Raw genomic sequence first — 13,656 nt, 5'->3', positions numbered from 1 at the left:
AGCAGCATTTACTTAATGCACTCAAAGTATCAAAAAAAAAAAGTATAAAAGTATGCATCAGGTGGAATGAACCATGTCAGGATTAAATGTTTTCTATTGATAACCTTAATCTGCACCGTAACTGGCAACTAAAGCTGTCAAATAAATGTAGTGGAGTGAAAAGTACATCAACACTTATTATATTTCAACTATTACAAATTACACTTAAATTTAGACTTTAATTTACTCAACCCTTCCAGGGATTTTCAAAATAAAATAGACCTGAACAGAATGTTCTCAACTTTTCTAGAAAGAGGACCAAGCGAGCGCTAAGTACTTCCGGTTCATACGAATCTCCTCATTAAATCGCTTCGGGTGAAACTTTGTCCGTGGCATGAGCTACATTCTCCGTTATTATTAATTATAGGCTATCGTTTGTGCATGATAATGCGGAGTAATTCCGATGGTCGACAGAAGAAAGAAGACGAGTTTTGAAGGCGAAACAGGAAGTTGTTTTTTGCTATCGCTCCGCACTAACGTGTGCTCGACAACAACAGATGGAAAGAGAAGCTGCGGGCTAATTTAACTAGTTGTAGAAGTGCGAAACATAACGGAGGTGAACAAAGCAAAAGCGGCTTCCCATGTGAATGTAGTTTAGCTGTAATTCAGTAAGAGTGTTTTATAACTATACTTTTTTTCCTTCTTTTTTTTTTTTTATAGCTGTACGGTTGAGCGTTGCTGTTGGGATTAGCTAGCCTGTAAGGCTAGTGAAGCACACTGAAGACACCATTCACTTCAAAGACATAATTGATCTTGCCAACGTTCATATCGTCAACGAGACCATGGACAGGTTGTCAAGTCGTTAAGGACTCGCCGATGTGTGCTGGATTGACGGTCGTGTGTCCAGTATGAGCTCAGCAGCTGGAGACGCGGAGCCTGGGACCCCCCTGGATCATTCAAAGGAAGAAATCAGTGGTGCTGCCTGCACAGGTGAAAACAGCAAACATGTAAGTAACCATAACATCATTGTTATCTAACATATAGGATCAAACTTCCTTTCTTACCATCGGTTAGTTGGAGTTGTTTATGGTTTTCTAAAGCCACTCTACAATAATCCCAGCTGTTTACCAGCCAAAACCTCTTATACATGCAGGGCTAGAGGAACATCCTGAGGGGGCACAGGGCAAACAATTCTCTCTGGGCCCCTTTAGGCCCCGTTCAGACAGGTATCAACAATCGTCCTGAGCGATGCAATCAAAAGTCCATGTGCAAAAGCACCCATCTTGCACTGAGGATGCATTCGGTATATGATCGCTCAGACCATGTTTTCGGAGGTGGTCTGGGATACACACGTGTCCACAGTTTCTCAGTGACTCCGCTCCTGGCTCCGCTATCTCCCTGGGTGGATATGGATTGTCATTCCTATCGTCTTTTGCTATCTACTATTCCTTAACCTCAGTGGAACACGCCATGAGGTCAAGGAAAGGTGTAAAGGAGGAGTGTTAGGACTTAGGAAAAGCCAACAGCGCTGCTTAGAGAATCAGACTCCACTTACACTAGACTACGTCATTATGTGATGGCGGATGTTATTTATGTGCGTCTGCCTTGATGAAACTACAAATTTTCAAAGATGGACTACAAGAAAGGCAGTGGCTCGATCCAACATTCTTCAGTGTGTTTTACCACCGTGTGGCATCAGATGTAAATGCTGCATAGGCAACAGTAATTTAGATGATGAGTGCGTCCCTTCAGGGTCCTATTCATACTCTTCTTCTTCCTCTACTTATTAATTAATCGTTTATGGCGCGTCACGTTAAATAATGCTGCCGCAATGAATTGTGGGGCCTCTATTTCTCCTTTCCTTTTGCATAGGAGGTGTACCCTATGCTAAAGGATATAGGAAAGGAAGCATTGAAGCACCTTTCCTATGCATTTAGAGAATCCAAAAAGCTCTTATCGTGGCTGCCGATGGAATTATTCCGAGTGATTTCTACATTTAGGAAACTTCCTAAGCAAATTTGACAATTCGGCTGTACCCCCTATCTCTATCTGTCCTTCTCACACCAACACACAAACACACACACACGGCATGTATGTAATGTATTGTAATGGCAGGTGTGACCTGTTGTACCCTGAGATGTCCACTTTGGATCTGTCAAGGCGGATGTTAATACAAGGTCTAAAAAGGGCCTCAGACCACCATTACACACTGCATACAAGGTTGCATTATTTATTTCCTCACAACCAGAAAACAGTCAGTGGTTAAGAGCTGAAATGACCAGGTGAACAATCGCCTATTCGTGTGAGAGAGAAGATTTACTGACAGCTATTTTAACTGATTCATCATTGAATTTCATTTGGATTTTAAAGCATAAATGGAAAAATTGCACTGGCACTGACTTCTTGATTGCAAATACTTGCTATTTTCTATGAGAATAAACTCAACATCTTTTGGGTTTTTTTGGCTGTTGTATCACTTTGTATAGATGTATAAATAGAAATAGAACTTTTCTGTTGAAATATATTTGACAAATATCTATTATTTCTAGGCAAGTGACAAAGCACTGCGAAAAAATCTTTGATTTAAATTTTTTCAGAAGGAATTTAGGATTTTCTGGTTTACAAAGTATATTTCCATGGATGAGAAGTTCTTAAAATATTCCTTTTTTATGATGGTTACTTAATAGCTCTCAATTTTGTGGTCCTAAAACCAAAACTTGTTCTTCAGGCAATAATTACATTTTTAAACCATTTGACATTTAATTGACTAAACAATTTATTATTATTAAAGAAAATATTTTGCATTATAGCCCTCCTATGATAGAATTATACAAACCTGCTAGAGGTTAACTTGACGCATAGAAAGAATTAAAGCAATTTGATAAAACACACCTTTACATCAAGTTGTGAAGTTAAATCAATTAACGTCTTAAAACTCGAATTTGGGTTTTTCTGAAAGGCCACGGCCACAAGATTGAATGTGGAGGCTCCCTCAGAGTTAATATTGAAGATGTATAACATTTGAGCTGTTCACGGACATATTGGGATCATCGCTTATGTTTGTCTAAATGTCTTTTATTTCACAGAATAAACAATTCACAAAAGATGTGCATTTATATCTACATTTTACGTCAAAAATGATTTTGTTTATTTGGTCATTCAAGCTCTATATATTTATAATACATTTTATGGTAGAATGTAAAATATCAAGCCTCAATTACACATTTTTGTCATAAGGGTTTAATAATTATTGAAATTAAATGGAAAATCTGCCAATTAAAAAAATGTAATAAAAAAAATAAATAAATAAATAATAAAACATTTTTTATATATATATGGTATATTATACACACCAACACAAACATTTTTGACTACTTAATATCTATTATATTCCTCAGGTCACCCTCGCTAACTTATGATCCTTTATTTTATTATTTTCTAGGAGTCGGCCACTGAAATTAAGAGCCGTGCCGTGGTCAAGTACTCTGCTGCCCCACCTCCTACCAGCTATGCCCTGCTGCAGGAGAAGACAGACCTGAAGCTGCCTCCTGCCAACTGGCTGAGAGAAAACCCTCAGCTGGGCAGTGCAGGCACCACCATATTAGGGTCCAGCAGCAAGAGCAAGCCTTTTTCTAGGTATAACATCATGGGAAATACTATAACTTCGACTCTAATGTGCTCTAATGTGATACTATGTGGATCTCTGTTTAACAAAAAAAAGTTGTATGGTCACATTTTCTGGTGCTATTAGAATGTTTTGACCACCACATTTATTTCAATAAGGGAACACTAACTACTATGAACATATCGTTAGTCAGTTGAAATCACAGTGGGCATAGGGGCTGAAAGCGTCATGCTCTATACTATGCTTAATTATGGAAACCTGCTGGGCAGATGGCCTCTGTTGATGGTCAGAACGCTCTCATGAAGACTGATTATTACTCACTGGTCATCCATATTAAGCCCTGTGTGTAATGGACTCCATCTATTCTTTCTTTTTTTCTTTTTGTAAAACAGAGTTATATATAATACAGTGTCGACGCCACCAAACAAGACACCAAACACTGGATAACTTCTCGCTGCATAGCTGAAATGCTAATAATCCTCAATTAGCCAAATTATTATTGTGATTTTCATTTGGTAAACGTTGGTAAATCGTTAATCAATCTGACCCTAATCCATATCACCGTTTGCAGACATTGTCGTGACTGAGTTCCTTTTGGTCTTTCGTAGTTTTGGGATGGCCTACGACTTCATTGATTGCATCGGGGACGACGTCGACGTGGTGTCGGACTCAGAGGTGTGTGGAGCCGTTGCAAAGCTCACTGTTGTTTCTGAGACGTCCTCATATAGCCGATGTTAACATTTGTTTCCTGTCACATTCAGAACATCAAGAAGCTTTTGAAAATTCCCTACAGCAAGTCCCAGGTCAGTATGGCCGTTCACCGCGTAGGGAGAACCCTGCTTTTGGATGAGCTGGACGTTCAGGAGCTCTTCATGAGGTCTTCTCAGGTACAGATTTTACTTTTACACATCAAAGGTAGTCCCTTAACTGGCATTGTTATGCCATGTCTTTAAAATGTCCTCATGACAGTTAAAGTGATTGTATTCTCCCTCCTTCATGCGTCAATGTAGACGGGGGATTGGACGTGGCTGAAAGAGTTTTACCAGCGGCTAATAGATCAGAAGTGGCAGAGGAAAAAGAAGAGTAAAGAGCAATGGTATCAGAGAGCAATCCTGTCAAAGTTCCTCTACTACAGGTGAGTTATATGTTTACCTTAGGACTTACACTTCTTGTTAAGGTGAATCTTTCTTAGCCTTCTCCTGTAATCGCTTTGGCTCTAACCTTGTGTTCGTTGCAGTATAAATGGTGATGGTGCTGCGGAGCCTGTACCAGACAACCTGAATGAAGGTGAGGAGACTGGGGAGGAAGAGTTCAGTTCGTCTTGGCCCACCTCCTTCACCAGCGCTCCGCCTGATGCAGAGGAATCAGATGCTCCCAAGCAGGTTCTAAAAAATTGATCTCAGAAAAATATAAATTAAATGTAAAAAAATGCTTGAAAAATGTACTAGTTATATCAATAAGTGGTCTGAAAAATATATGATAATTAAATCTCTAAAATAATAATAAATAGTATAAAATGTTTAAAAAAACAAGACACTTTCTTGGCTGTTGGACAGTTATTTACTGTGTACAGCCTGATCTGCAATGAAATGAACAGTCCATCAGAGTTCATCTTCTGATGATCAAAGTTAAATTCTGTTCTATTGGAGATTAAACTTTTGTGCCTTCACAATTTTCAGTTTTTAATGTGATGAATTGTTTTAGCAAATATATAACAAGTGTTTTTAGTTTTAAAGTACCTCTTTGGTGACTGGTAAGCTGCTGTGTGTGAGGGCTTTTGTTTTGCACTGACAGTATTGTCCTTCTACAAAACATGCAGGAAAGAGTTTCTTTGGACAGCAAATTCGCTCTTGGCCAGGTGACGTCTGTACCCAAAGAGCAAAACCTCCCAACACTGTTCAACGAAGGGGAAAACAGTCAGGTAGTACAATCTTTGTCCATTCCTGAATGGTATATGACTACAGGTGGTAGCTTATGTTTTAACGTATACTCTGATGTTACTTGTTCGACAGGGTCTAAGAAACGACTTTGTGCGAAACATCATGTGGACGTTCGAGGATATCCACATGTTGGTCGGATCCAACATGCCTATTTTCGGAGGTGGTCGCTATCCTGCCGTCAGTCTCAGACTCAGGTTGGAATGTGAACTCATTTGCTCTCACCCGGGTTCTAAAATTAATGCTCACTAGGAGAGAAAACGACTCTGTAATCCTGTCATTTTAATTGTATTGCACGCCTGTGCCAACAAGATACTGTACATGTCCATAATATATGTAGAGGAAATGGATGTGGTGACATACAGTATGCATCACTCAGGAGGTGAACTGGAAAGACTCATCAGAATCATAAAGCTGTTTAATTACAAAATTCCTGCCCTTGTTTCCTCTCTCCCTTTCGCTCTGTGTTTTTCAGGGACAACAATAAACCAATCAACATTCTGACAGGTATCGACTACTGGCTCGACAATCTCATGTGCAATGTCCCAGAGCTGGTCATGTGCTTTCACGTTAATGGCATTGTTCAGGTAAATTGCTGCTGGCTTTTTGTCCAGTATTGTTATTGTCCAAGTTATTATAAGCCATTGTTCATGTTCCATAGTAGAAGCTGTCTTTCTTTTTTTATTGATAGAATTTGTGGCTTTTAGTTACAAAAAACATTTCAGTGTAAGAGCGCTAGAGGAAAACAAGTCTGTGAGCCAATCGGATGAGGGACTCAGAGCCTCTCCTGATTGTCTGACTGACACCCAGTATGCCAATAACAGGTCACGGACCGAGCGTATTACTTTAGCTTTGCAAAACTCACTGGTAAATGCAAACGAGCTGAACATACGATCAGATTCAAACTAAAATGCTCTGCCTGGATTTGGTTGGAAGCTGTACACCAGAGAATTGGGCCTGGTTCTGCTTCAAAACCCTGCATCATGTGGCCGTGGCGGGGTAAACATCCGCGGTGTTGCGGGAGTGGAAATCACTCTCTTCAACTGCTCGCCACTCCAGGTGGACTAATACTGTGCTGGTGTGTGTGTGTCTGGTCCTGCCTGGTTTATGTTTGTGTGGCCGCAGAATCCGAGACCATCGTGGATATCGGGCAGATGAACTGTGGGCCGTACTGGGGGCATAGCTTGGGCGGTGACTGTATTGTTGTGACATCACAAAGTTACAGAAGTCCTGGCGGCTTCTTTTTTTATAGAGTTTCTTTGATAATTTCACAGTATTCATATAGCACTTAGACTTGCTTTATAACAGATATGTAAATCTCCCTTTCTACAATATGGGGCCTTTTGATATGACTGATTTTCAGTGTTACTTTTGAAAATAAGGTTGTACATGTCTTCATTGTTTTGTGATCTTCCCTGCAGAAATACGAGATGATAAAAACAGAGGACATACCTCATCTGGAGAACTCCACTTTCTCCACAAGGGTGGTGAAAGACATCGCCCAAAATATCCTTTCCTTCCTGAAGTCCAACTGCACCAAAGAGGGCCACACCTATTGGCTTTTCAAAGGTGGGAGACAAGCCAACAACAGCAAACAACTAATGAGTTTGCATTTGAGCAGTGCACTATGTGCCCCGTCTGCCTCTGTGTTTTCTAATTGTATTTCTTCAACCCACAGCGAGTGGGAGTGACATTGTGAAGCTTTATGATCTTACCACTCTGTGCGAGGAGGCTGAAGAAGAGAAATATCAGAATCCCTTCACTCTTCCTGTAGCTTTGTTACTGTACAAGTAAGTATCTTAGAAAGACACTTCTTCCTATCCAAAGAGAACTTCTGACATGCAAAGGAAAGTGTGTTTGATATTGTACCTGTAGTATGTATCTTATAAGCTTGCAATATTTCGGACAAATCTATTCATTCATAGTTAGAATTCAGGTTCAATCTGATCCTCTCAAAAGGTTTCCAAAAGATAATTTGACAATTTTATACACTAATGAATTATTTTGTGTTTTTGTGGCACAGAGTGGCTAGCAACTTAATGCTGAAGGCGAGGCAAAACAGAAAGCACTATGGCACAATCAGAACTCTGCTCTTAAACTGCGTCAAACTTCTGGATCAGGAGAGGCATCCACAGGTAAGAGGAAACGCTTCATTACAATCTGACGGAGGTGGTATGGATTAAGAGAAAATAGGAGAAGATTAATAAAATTCCTGTACTTGAATTAAATCCAGACCCTGCATTTAAAGAGCTGCCATGTAAAATAATCAATCGTATGCTCTTGATTATAATATAGTATAATAATATAATATGGTATAGTAGTATTTTTAGTTTAGACTGCAGAGAGAGTAAAAAGTGCCGTTCGTTCTCTGTCTGCTCAGATCATCGCCTCAGCCCACTACATGCTGTCGGAGCTGTTCCAGCTTGACGAGCCCCCCGAGGACGGAGGGGAGTCGCTCCGCGCCGGCGGCTCCGAGGACAGCTACAGCGATGAAGACAGGGAAGAAGACGAGGAGGCGGAGCTGACGGAGCTGACTGAGGACAGCGACGAGAACGGCTCCTACAGCAACCGGACGACACAGGACGACAGCAAAGCTGTGGCGGTCATCCGCTCTGTGGGGGAGCTGTCTGTGCCAGAGAAATACAAATCCACTCACCAGATCAGAGTGAGTGCTTTTCCTGCCCTCTCCTGGACCCTGAGAAGAGAGAATGGAGCATCCAGATAAATGCGTTATGTAAAATCTTTTTTAGAAAGAAAAGCTAATCTTACCTTTTTTAAATCTCTGCAGCCAAGTGGTGTTTTCCCAGTTTCTCATGACAAGGAGGAGAGATGCAGACACGTCCTCAGCTACGTACTAAAGGTGAGTCTCTGCATGATGTTCATGTGTAATGTACGTACAATGCTAACAATGCGATGTGTCCAAGGAACTTTGTCATCTACCAGTTAATAATCGCTGACATGCACTGCACAGGGCCTGAAGGCGGTTGACGGCAGCATTAAGAAGGAGAGTGATCTCCCAGCTGCAGACCCCAACACACCGATCCCTCTCAAATATGAGGACAGAGACGCTATTGGAGCCTGCGCTTCTGAGAAAGGCATCTCTCTTCTTCTTGAAAGAGGTCGGCATTCCTTCTTTATTTTAAAGGATAACCGATGTTAATGCCACATAATATAATACACTGTACCTTTTTTCGTCTTCCAACCTCGAATGTTTATTTCTCTTGGGTCTTCCAACACGTACGTACGTACGTGTGTGTGTGTGTGTGTCTGTGTGTGTGTGTGTGTGTGTGTGTGTGTGTGTGTGTGTGTGTGTGTGTGTGTGTGTGTGTGTGTGTGTGTGTGTGTGTGTGTGTGTGTGTGTGTGTGTGTGTGTGTGTGTGTGTGTCTCTGTCTCTCTCTCTCTCTCTCTCTCTGTCTCTGTCTCTGTCTCTGTCTCTGTCTCTGTCTCTGTCTCTCTCTGTCTCTGTCTCTGTCTCTGTCTCTCTCTGTCTCTCTCTGTCTCACTCTCACTCTCACCCTCACCAGCGGGGCCCGTGCAGACCGACCAGAAGCTCCCTACGCGCTCAGGGATGATCCCCGGCTCGTGGCAGCACCACATGAAGCTGCAGCTCTTCCTCAAAGCCTCCAAGGCCTACTACGTCCTGTCTGATGCAGCCACCAACTTAATGAAATACGGGCGAGCTCTGCGCTACATCAAGCTATCTCTGCAGTGTCATGGTAAGGTTACTTAAGTTTGTTTAAAATTTAATTCAATTTAGTTTACCTTTCTTTCTTTCTTTCTTTTTTTCCTTGTTGTACATTTCTTCCAGCCAAAATAATAATGTTTTATTTATTCACAAATGAAATAACAATTTAATAAGAAAATGGAACAAGCTGCTGTTTCTTTTATGGCAGATCAGGTCCTCCAATCAGATTGTGCATGGAGCTACTCCAATACTTAAACCATTACATCAATATCTTGTGAAGCAATATAATATCTAAAACATTTATTTCTCTTTCTGATACCCCTCCTCTTCTACGGTTTCCTCCAGATGCCTATTGCTCAGTGAGCGGTACACTTCACTCGCAGGTGCTGCAGTTTCACAGCCAGTGCCTGTCTCTTTGTGGGGACATCCAGCTAATGTTGGCCCAGAATGCCAGCAACAGGGCGGCTTACCTGGAGGAATACAGCTACCAGACCAAAGAGGACCAGGAGATCCTGCACAGCCTGCACAGGGAGAGCAGCTGCCAAGGTCAGTCACTCAAGACAAACATACAAAACACACAATGGTCATCTCTCTTGCTTGATGTACTGAACTTTGGTCCACAAATTGAGCGTAGCGATAGTTCAGGCAGGTTACAAAGTCAAGCTGAGGCTCGATCCAGTACATCAGATTACGGCTCAGCTGATCCTTTTCTATGCTGCTTTAGCCTGCCTACTCTTCCTGCTTTGACCTAATCAATGTCATGTGTTGTAATTGTTGCCTGCCCTGTTTTATGCTGGAATCTTTAGCTGCTGCTCTCTCTGCCACACTTTCCATTAAGGCTCATGGAAGGGTAGGGTTGTGTGCTCCCCCTACCCCATGCTTTCCATGTATGCATGTGGAAGGGCAGGGAGGTCCCAGCACAGAGCCAAACTGCCAAAAAGAACTAATTGCGATTATTGAAATGAATACATTTTGACTATAGTGGTCCTGACTGAACTGGTATTTACCCCAAAAATGACTATTTCTTTCCTTTTAAAATGTTAAATTATTCGTCATTCCGTTTGACAATCCTTTTCCTCTCTACCCACAAGCCTTCAACATGGCAGCCGACCTGGCCACGGACCCGGAGTACCAGCTGTTTGTCAGCAGCAAGTGCTACGAGGCCGCGTACGAACTGCTCGTGTCTGACGCTTTGAAAGATCGGGAGTCTGATCAGCTGGATCAGGTGCTCAAGCGGCTGGGAAACATCCGCAACGAGATGGGAGTGTACTATATGAACCAGGCTGCGGCCATGCAGACCGAGAAAGAAGGTACGGGAAACCGTTGCAGATTTTAACAATTGTTGTGACCAGTATAATTTACTGCTAGCCAGTGACACAAAGCCATCACTGCAGTTGGATCAGGCAAAGACATGGACAAAAAACTGATCACACAACAGATTTTATATTGCTGCTCTTACCAAAGCCTGTGTCTAACCGGGCTTCTCCTTCTCCCCTCTGCAGTAAAGAAGTCTGTGTCCTTGGCAGAGCAGGAGATGTGGAAAAAAAGCTTTGCCTTCTTTGAGAAAGGCATGACAGACTTTGAAGCCATCAGGGACAGCACCAACACAGCCTTGCTGCTGTGTAACACTGGCAGGCTAATGAGGATCTGTGCTCAGGCCCACTGCGCCATCTCTGGCGACCAGAGCAGAGGAGAGTTCTCTCCCGAAGAGGCCCTCTACTATAACAAGGTGTCACGTCTTGAATTCTGCATCGTTCATTCACACCGAAGCAATGGAGAATTATATTGATGTTTTTTTTCTCTATTTTACCACACCTTGTTCCTTCCTTAACATGCTCTTTATAAATTCATTATTTTTTATCTAATTTGAACCCAGGCCATAGACTACTACTCAAGAGCTATGAGGTCACTGGCGAGCCGAGAGAAGCATCCAGCAGTGTGGGACAGTGTGAACTGGGAGCTGTCAACTACCTATTTCACCCTGGCCACACTGCTGCAGGACTACGCCCCACTGTCCAGAAAGGCCCAGGAGCAGGTGTGCTTTAACAGATATTCTTTTTGTGTTTTGAAATGGCTTTCATTTTTTTTAACGTCACAAATCCTATCAAGATGAAAAAATCTTTCCATATCATCCATGGTTGTGTTTTCCCCAGGTTGAGCGGGAGGTGACTGAAGCGATGATGAAATCCCTCAAATACTGTGACCTTCAGACTGAGTCGGCTCGTCAGCCGCTCTACCAGTATAGAGCTGCCACCATCCACCACCGCCTGGCCTCCATGTACCACAGCTGCTTCCGCAACCAGGTGGGAAATCATGAAGAAGAGAAAAAAAGTATTTTTCTTTATTCTGAATGAAATTATTCATGCCTTTTTATCATAGTTTTCTGTTTCATCATGCCAAAAGAAAAGTGTTATTTTTTTCTGCATGAAAAAGGATCTGCAGTGATAGCAGTTCCTATGGCAGTATAATAAAGACTGAAGGGTGTCTGTGCTTTTGGCTCTTAATTATGTGACAGGTGGGGGACGAACACTTGAGGAAGCAGCATAGGAGCCTTGCTGAGCTTCACTACAGCAAGGCTGTGTGTTTGTTCCTCAGCCTCAAAGATGCTCCCTGTGAGCTGCTCCGCACACTTCTGGAGAGGTTGGCCTTTGCTGAGTTTACAATGGCAGGTGAGAAACTAGATCCCCCGCCTTTTTTATTAAAAGAAAACAAACCAATACCGAACAATAAGAAATATACAGCCTTATATCAACACAAACAAAACATATTAAAATCTTGTTTCATATTTGACATTTTAAAAACCTTTTTAACATCTATTGCGTTATACCCTTTCAGAATAAAGTAACGTTTCCTAAACATTTGAATTGATAAATATTGAAGGAATCCACCTCACCAGCTTTGAAATAATTTATAATATAACTTTACGTCTCCGTAAAAAAAGACAAGAAACAGCTCTGTTGCATTACTCCTCTTTTTTAAACCTCTTGTTTTTTTTCATAAGATAAGGATTGAATTAGAGAATATTAAAGCATTTCTGTCCACAGCAATGTTTCATATTGTGTTTCCGCAGGTCAGAGTAGCAGCGCGGCGAAGTTGAAGAGCCTGACCGCAGCGCTGGAGATCATGACAGAAACTCGCCATGCTTTCCAGCTGATTCAGAAGGAGCTGCAGGACGAGCAGATAGAGGTCAGTCTCGCGGGAAATGCTCTTTGTTCGGTTGCCCTTTCAACTGATCACACGCAGTCACACCATCTTCTCCTGTCACCTCTGGTGCTGTAGCTGAGTGAACCGCAGACTTCTGGATCAGCACAGTGTCCCGATGTGGCCAGTGGCCCCACATCAGGACTGAACCTACAGGAAGTGATGAAGCTGATCAGTGTGTTTGAGCCAAGTTTCTCCTTCCTGCTGCTGCAGCTTGTCAAACTGATGACGACGACGAAACGGAAGCCAAGGTGAGCAAGAATCGAATTGACCCTTTGTATGTCTAGATGTGTATGTATCTTATATCCTTTTCATGTTCACAATGCTCACTCCTGACTTTTGTGTTTATTACAGCAATAAGGATGAGGAGCTATTGAAAACCTATAAGAATGTGTACTCCAAGCTGCTTAGAGCGGAAAAAAGTGCACCTCTCCTCGGCCGGGTTGAGCTCTACATAGAGCTGCTGCAGCAGCTGACCCCGCAAACAGGAAGTGACATCACAAGTACACATTCATGAGGAGGACATAAACCATGACAAGGCAGACCCTCAAGACTTTTCCCAACTGAATTCTGGGGAATTGTCTTGCTACGAAAATGCCGTGGCAGGAAACACTGACATCTGTATTAACGGGTACGTCCTCAGGCAACAGTGTCCTACTCTGATGTACGGCTTCAAAGCTAAATTCACCTCCTGCGCCTTCAAAACGCCTTTTCTAACATTTGCATCACAGGTTTTGAATTGTACATTTTTGCTGTAAATTCAAAAGGTATTATTCACGTTTCTTATTGCTTTTGCAGTTGTGAGTCACATTTAAAGCCCCTCCGTGTAGGAGGAGTCTAACAATCATCACCTAGATTGTCTAATCTACAAACAAAACATATGCCAATGGGAAATTTTCAAAGAGGGTCTGAATACTTGCATATAATATCTACACACGGGCTTCAAAAGCCTCAGAAAATTATTTAATTTTAATATAATTGATAGTTTTTTTATATTCAGTAATGCCAATAATGCTGTGCATAAAATGGATGGAAGTGCGATTGAAGGTTGACGAGTTAAAATAGGCTCATAGTAATTATTTGCTTTCCAAAAGAACATTGTGCAATAGTTTGGCAACATCCAATGCAAACTCCACATTGCTGTATGTATGCATGTATACATGCGAGTTTATATCAACATGGTTTGCTGTGACATGAAAATAAAAGTTTTTTAAAAAATGTACTCACT

General features: G+C 41.8%; 1 protein-coding gene across 2 annotated transcripts; it reads left to right on the top strand.

Annotated features, from left to right (window-relative positions):
- The first annotated feature begins 325 nt into the window (after positions 1 to 325).
- edrf1 (erythroid differentiation regulatory factor 1) lies at positions 326 to 13,650 on the top strand. 2 transcript variants are annotated; one of them, XM_035606473.2, is made up of 26 exons: positions 326 to 595; positions 700 to 986; positions 3,422 to 3,615; positions 4,213 to 4,279; positions 4,366 to 4,491; positions 4,615 to 4,739; positions 4,842 to 4,986; positions 5,424 to 5,525; positions 5,617 to 5,738; positions 6,017 to 6,128; positions 6,963 to 7,110; positions 7,220 to 7,331; positions 7,565 to 7,676; positions 7,922 to 8,206; positions 8,330 to 8,401; positions 8,513 to 8,660; positions 9,067 to 9,258; positions 9,573 to 9,773; positions 10,319 to 10,537; positions 10,730 to 10,956; positions 11,104 to 11,262; positions 11,381 to 11,530; positions 11,743 to 11,896; positions 12,298 to 12,413; positions 12,507 to 12,679; positions 12,783 to 13,650. In XM_035606473.2, exons 2-26 carry the CDS (start codon positions 888 to 890, stop codon positions 12,943 to 12,945), a joined length of 3,723 nt encoding a protein of 1,240 aa, XP_035462366.2. In that variant the 5' UTR covers positions 326 to 595; positions 700 to 887; the 3' UTR covers positions 12,946 to 13,650. The 2 variants fall into 2 exon arrangements, with proteins under 2 accessions (XP_035462366.2, XP_035462367.2); XM_035606474.2 differs by lacking the exons at positions 326 to 595; positions 700 to 986 and having other exon boundaries at positions 3,477 to 3,615; positions 4,176 to 4,279.
- The last annotated feature ends 6 nt before the right edge of the window (positions 13,651 to 13,656 follow it).

Source organism: Scophthalmus maximus, chromosome 10 (genome assembly GCF_022379125.1).
Source record: "Scophthalmus maximus strain ysfricsl-2021 chromosome 10, ASM2237912v1, whole genome shotgun sequence".
Classification (NCBI taxonomy): Eukaryota; Metazoa; Chordata; class Actinopteri; order Pleuronectiformes; family Scophthalmidae; genus Scophthalmus; species Scophthalmus maximus.
The sequence above is the reverse complement of the archived record's forward strand: the minus strand, read 5'-3'. Positions and strand labels throughout refer to the sequence as shown.